The sequence below is a fragment of the Denticeps clupeoides genome, chromosome 11 (assembly GCF_900700375.1).
Source record: "Denticeps clupeoides chromosome 11, fDenClu1.1, whole genome shotgun sequence".
NCBI classification, from domain to species: domain Eukaryota; kingdom Metazoa; phylum Chordata; class Actinopteri; order Clupeiformes; family Denticipitidae; genus Denticeps; species Denticeps clupeoides.
Window position 1 is genome coordinate 1,407,498 of NC_041717.1, and position 24,182 is coordinate 1,431,679.

General features: G+C 42.7%; 1 protein-coding gene across 1 annotated transcript; it reads left to right on the top strand.

Annotated features, from left to right (window-relative positions):
* The first annotated feature begins 105 nt into the window (after positions 1-105).
* On the top strand, positions 106-4,811 carry wdr54 (WD repeat domain 54). The gene is made up of 9 exons (XM_028996357.1): positions 106-556; positions 928-990; positions 1,067-1,133; positions 1,873-1,929; positions 2,022-2,149; positions 2,233-2,333; positions 2,478-2,640; positions 3,338-3,412; positions 3,606-4,811. Exons 1-9 carry the CDS (start codon positions 332-334, stop codon positions 3,735-3,737), a joined length of 1,011 nt encoding a protein of 336 aa, XP_028852190.1. The 5' UTR covers positions 106-331; the 3' UTR covers positions 3,738-4,811.
* Positions 4,812-24,182: the final 19,371 nt, after the last annotated feature.

Below are 24,182 nucleotides of genomic sequence, written 5' to 3' on the forward strand. Positions count from 1 at the left end.
TCGCTTTCCATAACCGCTTATTCCCGCGCAGCTCGGCGCCCCGATTCTTGCTACCGCGACCCCCCTCTGCCGGCGAAACTGCAGTACTGCAGCCGGCTGGCTGGAATTTAAGGTGGAACTGGAAAGTCGAATGTGGAGCTGCGAATAAAACGCTAAATTCAGCGTCGTGCGTCGCCATGGCTGCGAAGGACGCGACATGAGAGCTGCGGGAAATGTAATCCGGAAGACGCGCAAGTGTAACAGTGTTTTTTGTGGACTGAATTAAATGTCGAGTTAAAGAATTAGCGGAAGTAGTGTTTGCTAGCTAACTGCGAGGCCGCGGGGTGAAGTGATGTACCACAAAGAGAAGAGCATTCAGCTGAAGAGCAGCGCGTCCGCGCTCTACAACAACCTGAGCGTGCTGCGCATCGGGCCGCGCAGCCTCACCCACTTCACCGTGGTCCACGCCAACGTGGTCAACATGGTGAGCGCGTCCTGGGACGGACTCAACTACTCGCACCGGCAGCTGCAGTCCAAGGAGGGCAACGTGGCCACCAGCTCCTCGCTCATCCTGCAGGTCTCTGTTCCTTCCTTTACCAGACGCCCTTATCCAGAGCGACTTACAACCAGTAGTGACAGGGACAGTCAGGGCTAAGTGTCTCGCTCAGGGACACGATGGTAGTAAGTGGGATTTGACCCTGGGTCTTCTGGTTCATAGAAGAGTGTGTTACCCACTAGGCTACTACCACCCTTCCTTACTGGTTTCATGGGCATATTCCAAGACAGCCATATTAGAATTTCCCATCAGTTTGAGCAGTTTTCCCATCTTTAACACAAAATACAACTCTGGACTAAAATGAATATTGTGTCACTGCGTATGCATGCTTCCAGAATGCAAAGCTAAAGCAGTCCAACCAGTTAGTGAGTGTGTGACGTTGTCATCTACAGGCAGCATGGTGTGTCCTGCCGGCAAGAGAGCTCCTTGTGTTGACCTCGCAGAAAGGAATTCAGGTGAGGTGAACTGGCCACTTAATAAACTCTGGCCCCGTCATTCATTCTTTCTAAAGTCTTTCATGTGCGTCTTCAGATGTATGAGTCTGATGGCTCCATCATGGTGTACTGGCATGCATTAGACTCACCTGAAACTCCTACAGGTAAGAGAGTAACTATTCATGAATAGTTCACATCACTCACATTTACATCCTACCTGATTTAACACAGATCAGACTAAAGAACTGCTGTTGTGTAAGTTGCACAGTAACTTTGATGGAAACTGTAAAGGTCCCCTATCATGAAACTGTGAGATTATTTAACATTAATACGAGTTCCCCTAGCCTGCCTATGGTCCTGCAGTGGCTAGAAATGGCAATATGTGTAAAGAGTGCTTCGCTCTGAGCGGTCGTATATGGAATTTGTTACGTCCCCTTTTTCATGCTTTTTCCACCCAGAGAATTTTCCTCCCCTCCCCTAAAACATGATCTCCACCGACCGTCATGGCTTGAAAACGAGTGAAGCATTGCATGGGTGATGTAAAAATGATACAAATACAAATGTATTTTTTTAGTTCCGTCACGTGAGACAAGTGTGGTCATCTTATTGGTTGGTGAATGGTGTTCCACAAATGCCCTCTCAACTTCTATAGGCCACACTCTTCCTCGTCCCACCTCCCTCCTCCTCATTAGCATTTAAAGCTACAGACACTGAAATGGTGCATCCTGGGAAATCTCATTGTGGGACTGGATCAAAGTGGCTGTAATTCTGCACCAAGACTGAATTTCGCAAAGACAAGTTGTGTTAGTGGACCTTTAAGTATGTTTACTGCAGTTTTAAATTCAGCACATATGAGTGTTTATAATAAATTGTACAGCCATATTGTGTATGTGTCTGCCTCAGCTCAAGCTGTGTTTGCGCGCGGAATTGCTGCAGTTCAGGAAAAATTCGTCTGTGTTGGTGAGAACCTTTCTTCTCAGTGACGCCTTTGTCTTTATTAGCTGCTCAGTCTGGATTAGCCACCTGTTTTGTTCTGTCTTTCTCCATCACAGGGGTTTCCTCTGGTTCTTTACTGGTGTTTGATGTTCCCAGCAAAGGGAGCAACATTACCCTGTCTGAAATGCTGGAGGAGCACAAGGAGCCGCTGACCGACCTGGGCTCTGAGTGCTCAGGCAGTCAGGTGGGTGAGGACTCTACAGATCTGCTGCGTACCAGCACTTATCGGTGGGACTCAGCGGGTCTCCTCTCTGCTCCCTGTCTCAGGAGTTCATAGCTGATTTAGTCAGTGCAGATGATTCTGGTCTTCTCTGTGTCTGGAAGTCTGGGGACGACTTCCAGCTGCTCAACAAGATCCCAGGGTTTGAGTGAGTAAAATTGCTGTTGGTTTGGTTCAGGGAATAACGGAAGGGATTTTGTTGTGAAGATCTATTGTCTTCTGGTGATCATTTAGTGTAAGGCTGCCTAACTTGGGACTGGACACAGGTTCACTCACATATGTCTTGCTTTAGGGTGACCTGCTCATCTGTCAAGCTGTGGAAAGGCATCGTGGCGGCGGGGTACGGGACGGGGCAGATCCGTCTGTATGAGGCCATCACCGGAATCCTGCATGCGGAGATTAATGCCCACGCGCGCTGGATCTATTCCCTGGACATTGCTCCCTTCACTGGACTGGTGAGAGATAGAGCTCTGGGAAGGTGTTTAAGTTGCATTTTGAATTCGAAGTGATTGTCATTGTGAAACACTGCACGGTGACACAATGAAATGTGTCCTCTGCTTTTAACCATCACCCTTGCTAAGCAGTGGGCAGCCATGAAAGATGATGATCAGAAGGAATAGAAGCATCTCTGCATGGGTGGTAGTAGCCTAGTGGGTAACACACTCGCCTATGAACCAGAAGACCCGGGTTCGAATCCCACTTACTATCATTGTGTCCCTGAGCAAGACACTTAACCCTAAATTGCTCCAGGGAGACTGTCCCTGTAACTACTGATTGTAAGTTGCTCTGGATAAGGGCGTCTGGTAAATGCAGTAAATGTAAATATCAGACGCTATTATCCAGAGCGCCTTACAATCAGTAGTGACAGGGACAGTTCCCCTGTAGACACTCAAGGTAAAGTGTCTTACTTACATTTACAGCATTTTTTACAGCATTTACAGCATTACTTACCGTGTCTTTCCAGACCTGGGACTTCTGGTAATTGAAGCACACATCTATCCCCAAATTGTCTATAACCTGTCACTTATGCATTAATGTACCTCTGTAGAAAGATGTTACCATATGTTAAGCTTGTTACATTCCAGAAGAACAGCATGTTGCATGTAAAGCTTTGTCGTCTGTGGTTAATGTATTTCTGTTCCCCTTTCAAAGTTGCTTTCTGCAGCTGAAGACTCTCTGGTGAGAGTGTGGCACCTCACCTTGACCCCAGAGACCAACAGTGTGGAGGTAAGTTATGCAGATACAGTAAAACAATTGTATAAAAATGTCTTCTTCTGTGTTCCACTAGTGACAATACACACTCTTGCAGTCTATGACTGGAGCTGCCCACACTTGCAGCACCCACACATTTACATACTATAAAAGTGGTTATGTTTACGGTCTTTGTTTGTCCATCATCTTTATCCTCTGGTCTCTTTAGATAGAGCACATGTACAACGAGTGTGTGACAGACACACAGATCTGCGGCGCAAAGTTCTGTGATGGAGACGGCTATGCTTTCGCTGTGACGGGTTATGATCTGAGCGAGATCATCCGCTACACACAGGCCTAGAGATGGACGAAGGCCGTCCCCAGTCCACCTCGACCTCATCTAGATCCATGCTTGCAACATGACTGGTCCGACTCCCCACAATTCCAAAAATAGTCCAGTGACAGAACACGGTCAGTTCTAACTGGAGAAAAATAGCCGGTTTGTCTGTGGAAATGAATGTGGAAAGTAAATAGGAATGCAGGACATCTGTGAATATAAAAGACCTTCGTGTTTTTCAGTGTGACGAGGCCAGTAGCATTTCCATGAATTTATATATTGGTATGGTTTTGCTAATGCGTGTAAAATGTACCATAACTGTCACATCAACAAGAAAAGAAGATTTTATTTAAACTGGATGAACAAGCGTATAGGGCTCTGCTTGGGGTGAATGGAAATGGAGACGGGGAAAGGCAAGGTTACACTCACTCGGGGAACACACCACACTCGCACACATCCCTCTCATTCCATGCTTCAAATAGTGGACCCGGGAATCAGGAAGGGGCTGATGCCGGGGAGGATCGCTACAATAACTCTCTTTGGTTTTTTTTAGTCTGAGATCAGCCACCTCAGTAACAATAACATGGAGACAGAGTTCTGCTGTTCACTTCCGGCTAGATTCCATGCCAATTTTGCCTGTAGAAATCTTTATTAATACTATTATATAAATATTATTATAATATTTTAACAGAATATAGAGTAGTTTACATCACGTATTAAAGATACCTGCAGAAATGGCATGATTGTTCTTACTTTATGTGTTATTTTCACAATTTGACATGCTTATTATAGTTAATATTACTAGTGTTGAGAATGAAGGCTGGAAAATAGTATATGAAATGATTAATCTGTTTATGATTTACTTTAGTGATATCCTGACAATATTCACTACGCTGAACATAACTTGATACCCACTAAAAAATTGACATAAGTATATTATGCAGAGGATCACACATGCCAATGAATAAAATTATAATTTTTTTTTTATCACTGTAAATGCATTTACAATGTGTGTGTACTCTTTTGAGGTGTGTTTTGTAGAGATTTGTATTGCATATATTTGTATTGCATTAATAAACATTCGTTGTTGTGGCTGTGTATGAATTAGTTTGATTTATATTGGACCAAGTCCTGAGCTCAACTGCAGCCAATCGTAGGTTTGTATAATACAAATGTGCAGGAATTGAGGTTCCACTTGTTACTCATTGTACACGGCAACATCCATGAATATAAATGTCCACGTACTGAACTGCATAGGAGAGTTCATTGGTAAAGGAGCCCACAATCTGGTCTGTGGTTGTCGTGGAAGTTGTTTCCATCACCGAACGTCTGAGGAGTCACAATGAGAAACAGTTAAATGAATTTAGTCATGCTTTATTTACATGCGCGCATGGGAAGATTCACTAAGAATCTCCAAAGGTCTGAACACAGTGACGTGTATATATATGGTCAAGCGATTTTGAAACCAAAACACTGGTGTTTTTCTGTGCTTGTCAGTAATAAAACTGTCACAGACAAGAATTTACGACTCTGTTTTGCAGGCTTAGGATAAGAAACACATAAAAGAAACTTTTCTTTTACATTAAAACACTTTTCTTTCAAATTCCCCTCACACGTCCCCTCTTTTGATCATCATTGATCACAAAATATGCAAAAAAAAAATGAATGAGTTAAATGTAAAGTGATGAGTAAAAAATAAAACAAAGCAAAAAAAATCAATGATTACAAAGCAAATAGCAAAATAATGAAAGAACACACAACTAAAAACATCAAAATATACTACTCCCGCATGGGTTTAAAGTAACTTATCATAGGCAGTGGTATTAAAAACAAACAAGACACAGAAATTATATATCTGTATTGTCCTCATCTGAGAAGTCAAAGTAGAATACATCATTACGTACAATAGCTTCATCATTGTCATCAGGAATCTGTCACTAGGGTGGATCAGAAAGTGTGCAGTTCATCATTAGTCATATACCAGAAGTAGCCTGCATAGTCTATTGCTTTATGTCCCTTATAGGACAAACCAATTAGTGGAACTGAGAAGGTGGCAGAAGAGTTAATGGAAAAATACACTTTTATGAGGAACCTGTTTACATGATTAATACCACATTTGGAAATGTTAGGTAACACTTCGACTGATCTCTTCCTTGACTAAGTGAAAACAGAATGAGATATTGGGCTTAAGGAGAGAGCAGAGTTGGTGGGGGCAGGTATGAGGCTAAGTCTTAGCTTATCATATATGCAAAAAGTATGCTAGGGACAAGGTTGTTTCATGACGAGCTGAGTTGGTAGCTTGGCACGCTTCGTGTTGCAGTAAGGACTCAGATTTCCTTACTGATCTTGCTCGGGTACGCTGTTGGAGTTGGAGTCCTCTTACAGTGAGATGCGTGGATCCATGTGACTCTCTCTGCAACCTTGACTGCAAGAGTTGTCAGTAGGATCTGGGAGGGTCCCATCCAGCGTTGATGGTTCCACTTTTGTTTCCAGAAGGTTTTAATTAAGACGAAGTCTCCTGGTTGGAAGCTATGGAGTTGGATCTCAGCTGGTTGTGTAAGGGCAGCAACTACCTGATAATGAAGATCTAACAAATATTTGTTGAGAGACGCAATAGGTTAACTTATTATTTTCATATAGGGCAGTGTTCAATAAAGGAATCCTCCTGAGCCTGAGTCAGAAGAAGAAGTAATAAAAGTCAAATTAAACATGGAGAGAGACTGAATGCTCTCAAAGTGCTCTCAAAATAAGTGAAAGAGACTGAATCCTCTCAAAGGAAATCTGCAGCAAAATGTGTAGAATGCGTGTGTGTGTAATTTATGTCAGTGTATGTTTGTTTCAGCATGTGTCAGTGTAGATGTACATAACCTTATGTGGAACTTTCTCCAGAGCTTCAGCCATGCCTTTGTCTGGAACTCCACCTCTCGTCAACCATCAATCCAACTGGAAATGCTCATGGTGGACTTGTCCTCTTCTGTGTCCACGTTTTCCACCATAGGCGACGCCGTGTCCTTTTCTCTGCTTTTGTTGGGGAATTCTCACACCCAATGTCCTCTTCAGCCACAGTAAAAGCACACTGGTTTCATACTGGTTTTCGCTTTCTTGACGAGCCAAACCACAATGTGCATTTACGGCTCTAGACAAGGCTGCTCCCGCTTGTTCTGCTTTACGGAGATGCTTAGAGGAGTTCAAGAGGTTATCAGTTGTCCAAGGTCTGACCTGGGGCCAACAGTTGTTCTGGCGATGGATGGCTGTTGTAGAGTTGAAACAGGGACATCTTCTGACTGTAGTAGTACTGCAGCAGTGGAAGCAACGGCTGTAGATCTGCATCTTCTTGGTCTGGTAGGGGCTGAGTCCAAACTCAGACAGGCTGAAGAATTTTCATCGAAAACAAAGACACAACAGCAGGGGCGGAAACACTTCTCCATTTTCAAATAAAATCAAATCAAAGCCAGAAAAAAAACCTATACACCTATAAGCAAAGTGACATACAATAATACAAAATTCATAAAAAAATGTGCACAGTTCAGGTGTAATATATACTTCTATTTTCCCCCAGTTTTTCACAAACTTAATTTTAAAATGCTCAGAAAGTTAAAACAAGCAAACAAAACAAAAACAGAATCCATGAAATGTAAATGAAAAATATTTTTGTCCAGACGGTAAAGAGTTTAATCCTAACACAAAACAAGACGAGAACGATAGAGAGAGAGAAAGGAGGGGTACACGCACACACACACACACACACACACACCCCAAAGAGAGAGAGAGGGGGTCTGCGCTCATACACAGACAGGCATTACCATGGTTTTCTTTCTTTTTATTTTTACCATTGTATAAGTTTCAAAACTAATTGGAGCTTCACTTTTCCCATTTCACTGGTCTTGTCACTCAGACTCACAAGGTATTTAAAACATAGGTTGATTTGTTTATTTATTTATTTAGTTATTCATCATTACTTATTCGGTGATCTTGATTCACGGAGAAACCACAGAATGGGAGGAAAATTAGACTCCTTTCACCCGACTGAATTCAGTTAACCACAGAATCAAGCAAATATGATTTAATTAAATATTTTATCTCTCCGTGTCCTTAGATAAAGAAGTAGATTCCGGTGCTGCCAGCCAAGAACACTGACCAGAAACTCTGTCACTCTGAACCCTAAGCGAGGATTGGAGATGGATCTTTTTTAAATCCAGGTGATCAGGTCTTGGCAGGCATGACCGATCCCACTTCTGACACCAAATTTTCGTGGAAGTTATTTCCATCACAGAGCATCTCATGAGTCACAATAAGAAACAGTTACATGAATTTAGTCGGCCTTTATTTACATGCGCGCATGGGAAGATTCACTGGTGTTTTTCTGTGCTTTTCTGTACCAGGCGCCGACATTATTTCACACACTCCTTCAGTAATAAAACTGTCACATACAAGAATTTACGACTCTGTTTTGCAGGCTTAGGATGAGAAACACATAAAAGAAACACTTTTCTTTTACATTAAAACACTTTGCTTTCAAATTTCCCTCATACGGTTCACCCAGCTAACCTTACAAACCCTGCTACTCCCAGTGTGTTCCTCAACTAGACATGTAACCCTGGCAGTCCCAGTACTTCTATTCACTCTAGAGAAGAGTGTCAGATAATGAATAACATTTATATGGATTGTCTTTGTGATAAAATTGCCCAGTAGGGTGTCATTTCTGCCGATACAACAATCCTGCATGAAGCTCTCAGCACACTTTATTACTTCGTGACCAACAGCTCTTCCCCGAAGATCAAGTGTCCTGCAATTTCTGGCTTACTGTTAATTGAACTCCATTTAACCTAATGTATCCTTCCTCAGCTTCTAGCCCTTATACTACCCAGTTCTCCAGAACAAGGCTCCAATCAGCTCAGTCAGGAGGTGCATGTAGTTCCACCTGTAAACAGTGGGGGGCACTCTGGACCGCTGTTTCTTCTGATCAGAGGCCCCAGTAGCTGCTCCACTATTAAAAAAATAAGTGAAATGTATTCTTTTTTTTAATCATAGACATCATTCTGCTGCTCTGTAAAGTGCAAGTAATAGACATCTGTCTTGAAACGTTGCTTCTGGTAAATATGTGATCATGGGATGAGTGGATGATTTCCGAGTTTGCTCAGGATTCATTGAACCTTGTCTGCCCACCTAAAATTATGTAAGTAGTTCAAACATTATCAGGTGACATGGTATACTTAAAATAAGGCGTGCATGTGTGTGTGTGTGTGTGTTTAAAATGTTGTAAGCAAGGTGACATTTCCCTGGTCCACACTCGGAAAATGCTTATTTACAAGACACACAAGATTTCATGAAGAATGTGCTTTGGATTTTGGTTATGGACGTTAAGATTAAGAGTCACTGTAGGTCATCAAAAAAAAGGTCTAAAATATGTGTGTTTAATTCCAGGTGGGCAAGGTGGAGAAAGAGGAGGGGATGGGCAGATTTTCTCTTTCGCTCTCAACTGGTCGTGGGTCTGATGGTGTTATATAACACGGTACAGCGAAGTGGGGTCACGGTGTGCAGGGGAAGTGGACGCAACAAACACTGTCAGCGCCGTTTCTGAGGATCATGTTTACCACCCATGTCTTCATGTTGCTGGTTTACTTCAGCAGTCCACTGGGACATGCAGTCTCCCACCAGCCCGCCCAGTCTCTGTGTATGCCATGCTGTAGTTTCCTTTTTTATAAAAAGTATTACTGAAGAAAGCTAACTAATTAATTAATTAGTGCTTCATTAAAAAACAAAAAATATAGTACTATATTTATAGTACTAATATAGTGCTATATATAATAGAGTACTATAGAGTACTATAAACCACAAATCTATACAGAAACATTCATAAAGGAATTTCCAGTGCATTGCATTCAGGTCAGAATCCAGTACATGTCTGTAGGTTTATTTGAGTGTAAGGGGGAGTTATTGGAAACTGTTCCAGTTTATCTCTTTCAGAGAGGAAGGAGACGGGTGGGTTTCCTGTCAGTACTGGAGGTCTCGATCAAACTGAGTTAGTGTGATATATATCCTGAATAGATGAAAGTCCCACCCCAAATGACCTTCTGAACGATAAAGTTGGCCAACACTCCCAGTGGTGTCCCTGTAGAGTATGGTTAAGAGAGATGATGGGTTAGATCTGCTCACTTATCACAGGATTTTCAGACATACCTGGTTGCAGAAATTCCAGAACCTGGTAGCAGAAGCAAGTGCTTTTGACTAAGTTGACCAAGTCCTTGGAAAGTGTAAACGAAATGATTAATGTATTAAAAGCTGAACTGTAGACTCTGAAATGATCTCAGACAGAATTAGTATGTGGGATGTGAGAAAGGTTATTCAGTTGCTCTTGTAAATGGTGACCCCATTCATAAATGATCCTCTCAGTAAAGATACAAACCAAATATGAGCCTGTTTTAATAGCCAGGTAGCCAGTTAATGTGCCTAAATGAGTTTGTGTGAATGATTCATTAGGGGCAGTAGGGCTCGGGTAGCAGATGAGCCTGCTGCCCGCCATGCATGAAGCTTTCCAAGGTTTCATGCAAAGCCCTCTGGGAGAGGCAGAAAATTTACGCTGCATGTGAGCAGACTGAGAGACAGATAGACAGACAGACAGAAAGAGTGTTGGCATTCTGCTGGTGATTCATTTCTCTGTTTTGCTCTTCCCGAGAAGAGTTTGTATGAGTGAATAACAGGAAGGCGTGTATATAACCCTGAGGCAAAAGGGCCATTATCAAAATTAAACACTTTCCCACAGACCTACAGTCAAGGACCACAGAAGAAAGAGGAGACCACGGCAGCAACCACTCAACAGCCATCAGAAGGTCTGCAAGGTGTTTAGTCTATTAGAGCAGATCTTTAATGAGACTTATGGTGAAATATGTGTGTCAGATCCAATTATCCTGCTTGTTTACCAAGTATATATTACATAAAAGGCCACCACGCCCAAGTCTGTATAACAACACAAGATAATGACCAGGATCTCAGTGAAGTTGCTAATCCAGTCCCACACCCATATCGGGTCTGGTGCACTTTATTCCCCTGAAAGTGTGTGGCACAGTTCCTGTTGAAAATGGCAAAGGCTAAATGTTAACCTAGCAACAAAAAAACATCCCAATTCCCTAACTGATGTCAGTCAGCCGTCAGGGGGAGCGTCACTGAAAAATAAACACGTGCTGGATCTGCCATCTGTGACCAAACAGCGTTGCCTAGCACTGCGCTTGTTTGGGTTGATGTGGGGTTAATGGGCTAGGGGACGGAAACGGGAGATGATGATGGGAGATATAGGTGAAATTCCTGGTCGCAACGGGCCCTGCCTTGGGGACCCGACATTTTTCTGGAGATTTGAGGCCGAGGTGAGCGAGGTGTCATTTACAGGATCACTGTCCTGAGCTGGGAAGTGGCACACCGGCATGTCCAGGGTTATAAAGGTCAGGGATGGCAGTTCTCGGGCGGATTAGCACATTAGCTCCCACCCCAGGGCTTGTGGCCTGCTGCCAGTGGGTGCTCTTACTCTACACAGTGTACGTGTGTCACAAATAACAGATGTGTCACTCATCATTTTGCTGAAAAGCATAATTCCCAGTTTCTGGGATTTTCGTAAAGATTCAGGCAGAGACAGTGAGATTAAGCCAATCCTTCAGACTGCACCCTTGTTAAGGTGTACTCAGATGTACCATCTACCCATTACTGTAATTTAGCAACTGCTCTGATTTAGGGTGCACTGACTCTCAGGTCAAGTGCTCCTGGTTGTGATGACACAGCTGTTTATCGGAATCCTTCTAGAAGCTTGGCCGAGACTACTGGCTAATATTTATCCAATCAAGGACATGCCTTGGTAGCATGCCTGCTTTCTCCTGTAGAAACACTCTGCCTTTCAAGCTTTTATGTCACACACACCTTACATCTACATTTGCCATGTTGTACAATTTATGTTTGCATCCTAGCAGGTATTAAAAGATAGCAACTGTGCTTCTGCAGAAATGTCTTCTTTTTTTGGTTTACATAGAAACATTTCATTTACAGCATCTAGCAGACACCCTTACACAAAGTTGCATGAACACAAAGTTGCATGAACATGCCATCTCATCACCTATGCTCAAAAGGCAAGTGTAGCGGGTAAGGAAGCAGACTCAGGAAGGAAGTGGTTTAAAAGACGTCAAGGTGCCATTGTGTGCAGCATGTGCTGTGTGTGTCACAATGACAAAAACAATCACTTTCACTTTTTTCACTTTCGATATGCTTGTTTATTAATGTATTTGTTTTGCTCTCAGTGCCTTTATGTGCATACAGTATAAATACTACGACCTTGTTCTGAATAAAGGTCACTTCAGTAGGTAATAACCAGAAGAGTGTACATTTACCATTACAGCATCTTCTTCCAGAACGACTTACATAAGTGATCATTGTAATCCCTCAATTAGTTTACTAGGATCCGGCAGTTTGGGCAAAAAAGATCTATAGATGTCACTTTAAAGGTCATTTTAGTGTCATTCAGATATGTTCATGTTTGTCCTACTGTAAAGTTGATACGTTTGGTCCACATGAAATATCACCAACTATGAACTCCCAAATATGAACATTGCCATGTACGATTAAAGTGTAACTTTAAAATGTGGTATTAATTTTGCTAAAACGTTAACTCAAAATCTCTGCGCTTGAGAGCCCTACTGCTTCAAGCCAACTCTGGTGACCTTTTGGCACTGCCGTGCGTTTTTGAATCCTCCAAAAGCGTAAATCACTGGCTGTACATCAAACCATGCTAAAGCACTCTTTCATGTCTGTCAGACAAATTATACATGCAATGCAAAATGATGCAATATGGGAGTGACCTAAATACATAAATACAATACACAACATTCAATTGGAATGTTTCTAAAAATTAAAACAAATAAACAGAAGTACACATTTTGTACAAATGGTTGTAATTAAACAAGGGAGATAACTGGTGCTGTCAGCAGAAAAGACTTTTTGAGTTGTGGTGACCTGGGTGACTTTATCAGCTCCTTTGCCAGGGCGTCACAAACTCTGCCCAGCTGCCCTGTCATTCATCTGCGAATACACACCCTGGAACTCATGCACAGTGGCGCTACTCTGAACTCCGGTTGAGCTACACTCTACAGAAACCTGAGCTGGCCTTGAATTCATGCACATCAACATTCCTAAGCCACCTGTAACCCACTTTATACTGGGCGTGAACTGGTATTAAGCTGTTGGGAGCCCAAGATTCATCAGGCCAGAGGTGTGTGATCTGACCCTATGGTGCACAAACTGCAAAAACCTTATTGCTGCTCATAATAGAAAGGTGGCAGAACACCCTGCGCCACACGGCACATGGGGCCGTGAAACTGCTGACCAGTCAGATTGGTGGATGCTCCGACAATGAGTGAAAGAGCATTAGAAAAGGAAGATGGAGTAGAGGAAAATGGCAGCCTGATCGGACAAATATGGATTCTTATAGAGGTGGAGGGATGGTGTTTTCAGGGACACCTTGGGATGTTAGCCCATGATCAAGTACACCCCTTCATAGAGGTCAGAGATTACAGTGCCCTGGGGCAGTGGTAGGCCTAGCGAAACAGACCCATGATCAGAAGGTTGCGGGTCCAAATCCCGAACTGCCAAGGTATCGTCCCCACACACTGCTCCACGGGCACATTTCTGCTCACTAAGGGTGATGGTTAAATGCAGAGGACACATTTTGTCATGTCAACGTTTGCTGTAGTGCACTGTATCACTTCACCTTTATTTTTCCTTCAGCAGGAACACAGAGCTGACAGAGAGCCCAGATTACCCACCCTGCAGGGTCCACCTCATTATTTACTGTACTTCAGTGATCTGTTGCACAGAGTCAGTTAGTGTATGTAGTATCTAGTGTAAATATATCAGCATCAATGATCTTACTCCCATCATGCATCATATTCCGAACCTACTAAGTAATTCTCTGGTAATTCTATAGTGTTTTCTTTCTACAACCTACAAATGCACTGAAACCCCCGGCAAGCAGGCAGCCATATTTTCCAGCTGGCTGCTCTCGAGCAGGGTACGTATGTGGAGCGCGTGTCCAGAGACAGCTGTCCCACATGTACTGGGGACGGTCTAGCATTTTCCAGGCTGTCGGGTGCATCAGCCAGACCACTGATCAAACACACACAGCCCTAAATGGAGCAGAAATGCAAACACCTCAGTCTGCTGCTCTCATGATCATCAGGTGGAGCCCTGCAGAAAGTGGGGCTTTTATTTCAAACCTGCCACCCCCCATCAGCAGAGCATGTTCTGAAGCTGCAGCCCAGCCTTTAAGGTAAGTCGACACGACAAGAAGGCGAATACTCCCTTTTACATTGCGCATGTCGCACGTACCTGCATGGAGTTAATGTAAAGAACGTTCAAGGTCTTGACATTTTGTGCTCTTTGCGGTTGAAAAGTGACACATGATCCAGATTTAGTGTTTGTATAAGGTTTCTGTTGCAGAAATTCAGTAGTGCTAAACAGGAAAGGTTCCTGTTTCACAGCCCACAGATGGTAAACACATAGATATACACACAACTCTACCTGCCAGGAAAACTTTGGCTTCCACATTTATAATCGACTACATCAAAAAACATGTCACACTTGGCATGATTTAAAGAGAGTATTCATACATGCTTCAAATTTCTGGAAGCTTATTCATTTCTCAGTGGTGGCCTAGCGGTTAAGGAAGCAGCCCCATAATCAGAAGGTTGCCGGTTCGAATCCCGATCCGCCAAGGTGCCACTGAGGTGCCACTGAGCAAAGCACCGTCCCCACACACTGCTCCCCGGGTGCCTGTCATGGCTGCCCACTGCTCACTCAAGGTGATGGGTTAAATGCAGAGGACAAATTTCACTGTGTGCACCGTGTGCTGTGCTGCTGTGTTTCACATGTGACAATCACTTCACTTCCTTTCACTTCTTTCACTTTTCCCCTCTTAATTCCACGAACTGCAGCATGTTTAGTGACCTCGGCAGATGTTACATTTGTGTCCACATATTGCTCTAACACTACATATCTGCCATTCTATTTCCTGTGTTTAAATAAGGATATAAGACAGTGGGGATTCTACAAGCACGTCAGCTCTGGAATAATGTGTCCTCATGGCTACTCACAGGCCTGCATCTACATGAACTAACGGTATTTCCTTGAAATATTCTGTCATCATCAGAACCTTGGTGGGAAGATGCTTGATTAAGAAACGTATGTTCTTTTCCAAAGAAGTCTTTTCATGAAACAAAACTAAAATTCAGCTTAACAAAACTTGGAAATACCAAATAATGGAATGTAGTGAAACAAGCACAAAGTTGCCAACTGTGGCTTTGTAATGTGCAGGCGTTCTCTCTATTTCACACATTCCAAGAAGTTCTTTTGTGTTCAACCCGACAGAGAATAGTGTGTTGTCTTTATCAGAATAGATAGGTTCTAGTAATAAGTGAGTGAGCTGTTCCACTGCAAACAACTGAACAGGGGGGAGACATGCAGACATGCACCGGGTCCAACGCTGGAATAACTACAAAACAAGTCACAGCACCATTCTGCAAACCTCAAAAACATCAGAAAATCACAGCTCAGCAGCATAAGATGAATGAAAATATTAAATATTAACAACATTGTCTGTCTGCAAAGATTGCCAACTTTGACTTAGTTTGAACATTTTGGAATGAACTGAATTTGAGATTCATGAATCTTCTGATGTTTACCTGGTGGGCCACTCAGACTGTGAGCTTCATATGAGTACAGGCTCAATGTGGACAGTGAAAAATACTGCGAATCATGCAAGTGCTGTTTATCACAGCTGACGTTTCCTGACCGACACATTTCAGAAAGAAACATGTTTACTTGTCTTATCACAATAGCATCGGTGAGTAGAATTTGTTAGGGGTTGTTACAAGGGACACGGCCTTTATGGATGATTTTTCAAGCTCAATTGGCACTTCTGTAGCCACCCTTTGTTGGAAGGATCATGCAGAAGAATGCCGTGACTCTGTCCCACAGAAAGGCCACCATTGTGGGCACACAGAACAGTGTGAGAAGCATTGAGAGTTGCTAAGGGAAATTGATCTTGCTGGGATTAGCCACTGCCTTTCATGTGCCTGTGGCATGAGCTACTGTTGCTTTTGTTGAAATGAGCCAACGCAGGCCTTTCAGGGCCAAACATCAGCACTTTACCCCTCCCGCCCCAGTGGGAAAGGGACAGCCAGTGATGAAACCAACTTTGTTCTCTTTTGTCCCAGAGGCACGTCAATAGTGTAGCCTGCAAAAGTGCTGGGTGAGACACTCTGGAATAAAGCCACTAGTACATAATACCAGGAAAATGAGCAACAAATGCATTTAGTATTCATTACCATTATTCACGACTGCCCCAACTTGTCTTAACACGACCAACAATATTATCAAATCTGTTTGTGCAGACAAACATGATTATGTTGAAGATTCCTGTGAAACCACCAGCAGTGGACTTTGTCTGACAATGTCTGTAAAACTGTGCACTAATGATCGGAGAATTAGCCCTGCTGACTGTGTTAGGGTGGATCTCAGCTGAGCACCGCAAGCCTGGGCACGTATTCTGGTGTAATAAGAGCAAGAGACACCTCCATCCCCTGACACTCGGTTTCCCTGAGTTGAGCTTTGTAATGTACAGGGTGAATTCTTATAGATTTTGTTCTTGTTTTTTTGTTCTTTTTAACCATGTTTCAGCCGTTCGGGATCTTCTTGTATGTATATAGCAACAATTCTTTTTTTCAGATCCTCAGAGTTCTTTATCATGAAACATTATTCTAAACTCAGATTTTACAGGATCTTACTTCATTCATAGATCACTATCATAAAGGTAGCATATTAAATCAGAATGCTGTTATTAGCATATAAGAACTATCTGCACATTTTAAATGTACACTTAACCCTCCAATCAGAATCAAGCATTCATACAGGCTCTGGTTTAGTTTAAAATATGAAAAAAACACAGATCATCTTAAACAAACCACCTGGCTACTACTGTGAACATCTACCCTTGTAGTGGAAGTACACAATAGAAGACCACAGAGTCCCAGGTTCAAATGTTAATTCATCTCACAGTCACATTTTCATGATAGGGGACCTTAAAGTCTGGTAAGCTGAGAGGTGGTGTCATATATGGACTAGACTTGCTTTTTCTGAACATCTCACAGATGCTTGATCAGACTGAAATGTGGGTAACTTGGAGGACAAGTCAACACCTTGAACTTTTTGTATTCAGACAGTGTATACTGTGTTGGTCATCTGCATGATCTAAAAGACCAGACCCTCCTCTTGCTCCATGGTCCAGCTCCCAACTGTAGGAGCTTTTCGTGGTGAATAGGGGTCAGTCACTTTTCTGCTGCCATGCAGCCCTAGAACTGTGCAGTGCTGTAACTTCAGACACCTTTCTGTTCGGAGCAGCATTTTGTGCTGCAACAAAGTAGACGGGTTAGTCAGTGAGTCTTGGGTGCCCATGACTACAAACCACTGCATACAAGTATTATCCCACAATCCCTGCTGTGCTGGAGATGCTCGCAGCCAGATACAGTATCTCACAAAAGTGAGTACACCCATCACATTTTTGAAAACATTAATATTCTTTTGCTTTGGATAACATTGAAGATATGACTCTCTTTTCAGAAATTAGTATCTAAACCACTAACAACAAAATTACACCCTTGCAAAAAATGTCCAACTTGTGTCCAATGGGTCAATATTTTGTGTGGCCACCATACTTTTTCAGCACTCCCGGAACTCTTGGGCACAGTGTTTACTAGAGATTCACAGGTTGCTGCCTCTTCCACTTCTCCATGATGACATCACGGAGCTGAGACCTTGTGCTCCTCCATCTGCCCACAGATGCTCAAAAGGGCTTAGGTCTGGAGACATGTTCAGGGGTGTTGTGGTCAAGACCGTCTCAACAGAGACCAAGACACTGCCAAGACTTGAGGGTACAAAGACCAAGGCACACTCACTTAAAATTTCCCAGATTTGTCATAGTTATGAAGCCTAATAGAAAAATGTAATTTCAGCAATCCTCTCCTATAACCATTTTGTCAGACCTATTCAAGAGAAAGAGATGGGATGTACCAGAAAGTTCATTTTAAGCCAATTGTCCCGGCGGCAGGGTGCAGGGATGGACACATTTGCATGGCTTTACAAACAGAGGGGTTTATTACATTTACATTTACATTTACAGCATTTATCAGACGCCCTTATCCAGAGCGACTTATCCAGAGGGACAGTCTCCCTGGAGCAACTTAGGGTTAAGTGTCTTGCTCAGGGACACAATGGTAGTAAGGGGGATTTGAACCCGGGTCTTCTGGTTCAGAGGCGAGTGTGTTACCCACTAGGCTACTACCACCCAGATGGTTATTACATAAAACAGGTACATGCATCAGAACAGGACTAAAAGATTAAAGACCAGACCAGGAAGAGATACAAGAGGCGACATTTAAACACTCACAACAGCGAATCACGGAGCCAGAATACCCCCTCTGGAGTCAGTCTATAACAGCTATGAATATGGCCATGTAATGATCCCTTGCATTGAATTGAACACAATGGACATTTGACTCTCAAATAAACATTAGTAAAACAGTGTTGGATCACTGATCTACATTTAGTGACGGAGCCCCTATAGTACCATGAACTGCCCTCAAGTTATTTAACTCTAAATTCATTTAATTCTCTAATGACATATGATACACATTTCATAATGGAGAGGACATATTTTGGAATGTCAAACCAAATGTCAAACCAAGAGTTTTTCTTCATAGTTTAACGACAAGAAACACAGAGCTAGTCAATGATCTTGTAATTATTTATCTTACTTTTCATGCATTCTTTCCAGATGCCTGGTGAATGTAGACAATGTCCCAGCCAGAAAGCATAAGAACTGAGAAGTGGTCTGTGGTCTGCGGTCCCCACCTGCAGGACCACGCCTTTATTGGGGATGTCTTGGTGGCCTAGCGGTTAAGGAAATGGCCCCATAATCAGAAGGTTGCCGGTTCGAATCACGATCCGCCAAGGTGCCACTGAGGTGCCACTGAGCAAAACATTGTCCCCACACACTGCTCCACGGGCACCTGTCATGGCTGCCCACTGCTCACTCAGGGTGATGATTAAATGCAGAGGGCAAATTTCACTGTGTGCACCGTGTGCTGTGCTGCTGTGTATCACAAGTGACAATCACTTCACTGAATAATTTCCACTTGTTGTCTTTTACATTTACACAACAGCTTGTGAAATTGATTGTCAGTGTTGCTTCCTAAGTGAACAGTTTGATTTCACAGAAGTGTGACTGACTTGGAGTTACATTTGGGTTGTTTAAGTGTTCCCTTTATTTCTTTGAGCAGTATTTTTTAGTTAATTAATGATGACTTTGCAGACATTTTCAGACATTTCTTTGCCAACTTTGTTATAATGGAGGGTGTATGATGTGTGTGCACTGTGAATGCTGGCAGTGTCCTTTGAGAAAGAATATACAATGTAAATTTTTTTTTTAAATAAATGCATTTGAATGGTTGCATTTGAGGCGCGTAATTAAAAAGAGTCTCTAGAACTATAGCACTAATGCTGGGTCACTAACACAGTTCTTTTAGTAAGCAGTGTAATGGTCTTGGAGGCATATTTGAGAACTTTATCATGTTGGAATCTTGCCCTGTGGACCATTTTCTTCTTCAGTACATCACAGAACTTATTAGCCTTCATGTTCAGCACCAAACCATGACACTCCCACTACCATGCTTCACTGTAGGCAAGACACACTTGTCTTTGTACCTGGTTGCCGCTTGACACTATCTGAACAAAAATAAGTTGATCTTGGTTTCAGGATATGGTTCCAGTATCCTTGGCCTTAGTATGTTTGTCTTCAGTTTTCTTGTGCATCTTCATTATCATTAGAAGATGCTTCTTTCTGGGACAACAGCCATGTTTGATGCAGTGTGTGGTGTCTGGTCTGGTGATTGACAGGCTGACCTCTGACCCCTTCAATCTCTGCAGCAACGCTGGCAGCACTCATACGTCTATTTTCTAAATGACCACCTCTGGCTGTTACGTGAGCAACTTCTTTAGTTGACCATGGCGAGGACTTTTCTGAGTGGAACCTGTCCTGTTAAGCCGCTGGTCACCGATCTTACCACCATAGATCACTTTCAGGTTCTTCTTATATAGAAAATAATTATTTCCCATATTCAACTTCCAGTGTCCAGTCTGAGAGAGTGTGGGGGCAATAACACCTGCAATGGTTTATTGGGCACAATTTGGAGATTTTCATAAGGGTTAACTCACATGTCTCTGTCTTTAGTTATTTTGAAGGGACAGCAAATTTACACTGTTATCCAAGATGGACACTGACTACTTTACATAGTATCAAAGTGTCATATTTTCAGTGTTGTCCCAAGGAAATATATAATATTTACAGAAATGTGAAAGGTGTACTGTGAGATATTGTATCTTGCATCACAATTTGCTCCTTGTCAGTGTGATCTAGACCTGTGCACTCGACACTAATATATAGTTGCTGGAACAGGTGCGCTTGTAACCGGATCACCAATGCTATTTACTTCTCCAGTGATTTAATGGTGCGTTCGTGTGTCTAATAACAAGACAACCCTATTTACAGGATGGTAGTAGCCTAGTGGGTAACACATTCGCCTATGAACCAGAAGACCCAGGTTCAAACCCCACTACCATTATGTCCCTGAGCAAGACACTTAACCCTGAGGTACTCCAGGGGGGGACTGTCCCTGTAACTACTGGTTGTAAGTTGCTTTGGATAAGGGCGTCTGATAAATGCTGTAAATGTAAATGTAAAATGTACATTTAAAGGAAACCTGTGTATTTACGTCACTGGGAAGTGTAGCAGTCATTGGGAAGTGTAACATTGTATGTGTGCCGTATGTTAGAGCTGAGACGCTGAAACACAATTCCCAGGCCTTTCTGGGAAACGGGAGGTGCCGGCCGCGACATTGCTACAGTTCTCATCATTTTGGTTCATTTATCAAACTGTGAGTAAAGTCATGGACATGAGCACTGCAAATTTTCTGATGGTGTCCTGCGCTCTTGATCCTGGAAAAAATAAGTAATGTCACTCTGGTTATGTTTACAGCAATTAATGACAGAAATGATATAATGATAATAATAGTGAGATGTTTTACTCCCAGGATTCCCCTCAGAATGGCAGGTCAGATCTAAATGTGGTATGAAAAAACTTGGGGCAAATGGTTCTCAACCCCAACAGAATTTTCAGATGAGATACCAGTTATTGCCAAAAGTATTTGGATGCCAGGTATTCCAAATTCTTCCATTGTGCACAGGTGTATGAAACCAAGCATCTAGGCTGCTTCTGCGAACATGTGTGAAAAAATAGGTTGTGATATGTACACATTACTTAATGTCCCATAGTCAGCTGATAGCAAATTTCTAGAGATTAAAATTAAAACCCTGTTAAAATCAGGCATAATTAGAAAGTAATATGCCTGTCCAGATAACAGTGAGATGTGCTGTTGAAAGAGAAGTGATTGTCATTGTGATACATTGCAGCACAGCACATGGTGCACACAACGAAATGTGTCCTCTGCTTTGAACCCATCACCCTTGGTGGCGTGTGGGCAGCCATGACAAGCGCCCAGGGAGCAGTGTGTGGGGACGGTGCTTTGCACAGTGGCACCTCAGAAGCACCTTGGTTGATCGGGATTCGAACCGGCAACCTTCTGATTACGAGGCCGCTTCCTTAAACACTAGGCCACCACTGCCCCAATAAGCCACCGCTGCCCCAAGTTTTACTGAACATTGGACATAGGCTAATTAATACAACGGCCCTTTCTTTTAAGAAAACATTACATGCATGGAAAAAAAAACACGTCAGTTGTGCTTCCTATGAAACCGAGAGGGAGACGTTCTCCCTTGTGAATGTAGAACTTTACTGGTGTGTGGGAGGAAACAGAAGGTCGCTAGAGGAACGTGGTTGTCAGGTCTACCTGCACTTCCTCAGCACAGATGCACCTGTTGCCCAGCAGACAATGTGTATTGGCACCACTGGAGCTCCGGAACAGTAGTGTGGGTGGATCCCTGTGGATTTTAGAGATGTTCACAGTCATGGTCCCTTAACTCACTGTGCAATTAAGAGAATATTACAAATACACTAGCTGGCCACTTAGATACACCTTACTAGCTGTGTTGGACCCCTTTTTGCCATGAGAACTGTCATAATTCTTTTGGGCATAGACTCATGCACTTCCGTGATGTGAATCTCTAAACACAGAGGTGGAAAGCAGCTCACATTTGCTCACGTTACTGTAATTGAGTAGATTTTTAAGTTGTTTTTGGAATAGGTCATTTTACTTTTACATTTTTACGCAAGTATTCTACTGAACTGAAAGGAAATCACGCAGGCGTTCACTCAAGGCATATTTCTCAAATCGAGGCACAGCAGCGCCTCACTATGAAACAAGCACTGGCATCCTAGAGCCGATCAATTACCAGCCGGTCAAAAGAAGAAAAGGCCTACTCAACAGCCAATCAGAAAATAGCAAGACTGTATCTGGGGAAAATGCAACAACCAATGAAAAGGATGCTCCAAGTCAGCTGCTGTTTTAATCTTCTAACAAATTTACAATTAGTTTAACACAAACAATGACAATGCTGTTACAGAATGTTGGCCAGATATTTAGCATCAGTTTTTTAATGCAGAGTGTCTGTAGCCTGAACTTTTACAGCCTGCAGCATGAAAGCATGTGGTCGTAAGTACAGTAGTCTGTACTGTGCATCCAGAAACTATTCACAGTACATGACCTGTTCCACATTTTGTTATGTCACAGTATTATTCCAAAATGGATTAAATGCATTTTTTCCTCAGAATTCTACACACAACACCCCATAATTTCTTGAGGTTTTGGTAAATTCATTAAAACTAAAAAAGAAATCCCACGTGCAGAAGTGTTTACAGCCTTCGCTCAACACTTTGTCGATGCACCTTTGGCAGCAATTACAGCCTCAAATCTTTTTGAATATGATGCCTATACTTGGTCAGTTTGGCCCATTGCTCTATGCAGCACATTTCAAGCTCCATCAGATTGGATGGGATTTTAAAGATCTCTCCAGAGAGATTTAGATTTAAATTGAAGGCATTTGACATCCAAGATGTCTCTGTACATTGAATCAGTCATCTTTCCCTCTATCCTGACTAGTCTCCCAGTTACTGCATGTGAAAAACATCCCACAGCATGATGCTGCCACCCCCATGCTTCACTGTAGGGATGGTATTCAGCCTGGTCATAGGGGTGCCTTCCTCCAAACGTGTCACTGGGATTTACACCAAAGTGTTCAATCTTTGTCTTATCAGACCATAGTAGTTTGTTTCTCATGGTTTGAGAGTCCTTCAGGTGGCTTTTGGCAAACTCCAGGTGGGCTGCTCTACCATACAGGCCTGATTGGTGGATTGCAGCAGAGATGGTTGTCCTTCTAGAATTTTTTTTCTGTCACAGAAGATTACTGGAGCTCTGACAGAGTGGCCATGGGGTTTATGGTCACCTTCTTGACTAAGGTCCTTCTCCCCCAGTTGTTCAGTTCATGTGGCCAGCTGGTGGTTTTGAACTTCTTCCACTTACGGATGATGGTCATTGTGCTGTGTGGGATCATCCCACAGAAGATCCCACAGTGGTTATTGGAGAATTTTTGCAGAAATGTGTGCCTCGAGACAATCCTGTCTTGCAGGTCTACAGACAATTTCTTTTGACTTCATGCTTGGTTTGTGCTCTGACATCATGTCCAATCATCTGTTTCCACAGGTGGACTCCAATTAAGTTGCTGAAACATCTCAATGAAGATCAGGAGAAACAGGAGGCACCTTGAAAAAAATGTGGAAAAAATGATGCACTGTATATGCTTTTTGCCTGTGTATTCCATACAGTGCATTGATCAAACTGAATAAGATCTTTCCAGTCTAATACTGTAGTATTCTGTGGGGCTGGACGCTCTATTTCATTTCTTATATTAGCAGTCAGTGTGCTTATTTGTCAGTAAAGACAACTGATATATTTATGTCTGCCATAGAAAGAACAAAAAGTACAATTTGTTAATTAGGAACTGTTGAACTGTTGGATACTTTAGCTTTATTTTCTCTGAAGTGATTGTGAAACAATGCAGTACAGCACACGGTGACACACAACGAAATGTGTCCTCTGCTTTTAACCATCACCCTTGGTGAGTAGTGGGCAGCCATGAAAGACGCCCGTTGAGCAGTGTGTGGGGACGGTACCTTGCTCAGTGGCACCGGATTCAAACCTTCAGATTTCGGGTCTGTTGCCGTACCTGCTAGGCCATCACTGCCCTATTTGTAATGTTTGAGTTGGAGCATACAATTCAGAATTTGGTACCTTAAAAATGAGGTGGTCTGAAGATAGTTTGTACATCATACCGCCTAGAAGTTGACTTAAACTCAAAGTAAATTTTAAA

What these genes read in the sequence shown, in the direction of transcription:
- wdr54 (XM_028996357.1), top strand. Translation starts at nt 332, where the DNA reads ATGTACCACAAAGAGAAGAGCATTCAGCTGAAGAGCAGCGCGTCCGCG. An exon ending in CCTCGCAGAAAGGAATTCAG is followed by an intron (nt 991 to 1,066) that starts GTGAGGTGAACT and finishes GTGCGTCTTCAG; the next exon opens with ATGTATGAGTCTGATGGCTC. An exon ending in CAGAGACCAACAGTGTGGAG is followed by an intron (nt 3,413 to 3,605) that starts GTAAGTTATGCA and finishes TGGTCTCTTTAG; the next exon opens with ATAGAGCACATGTACAACGA.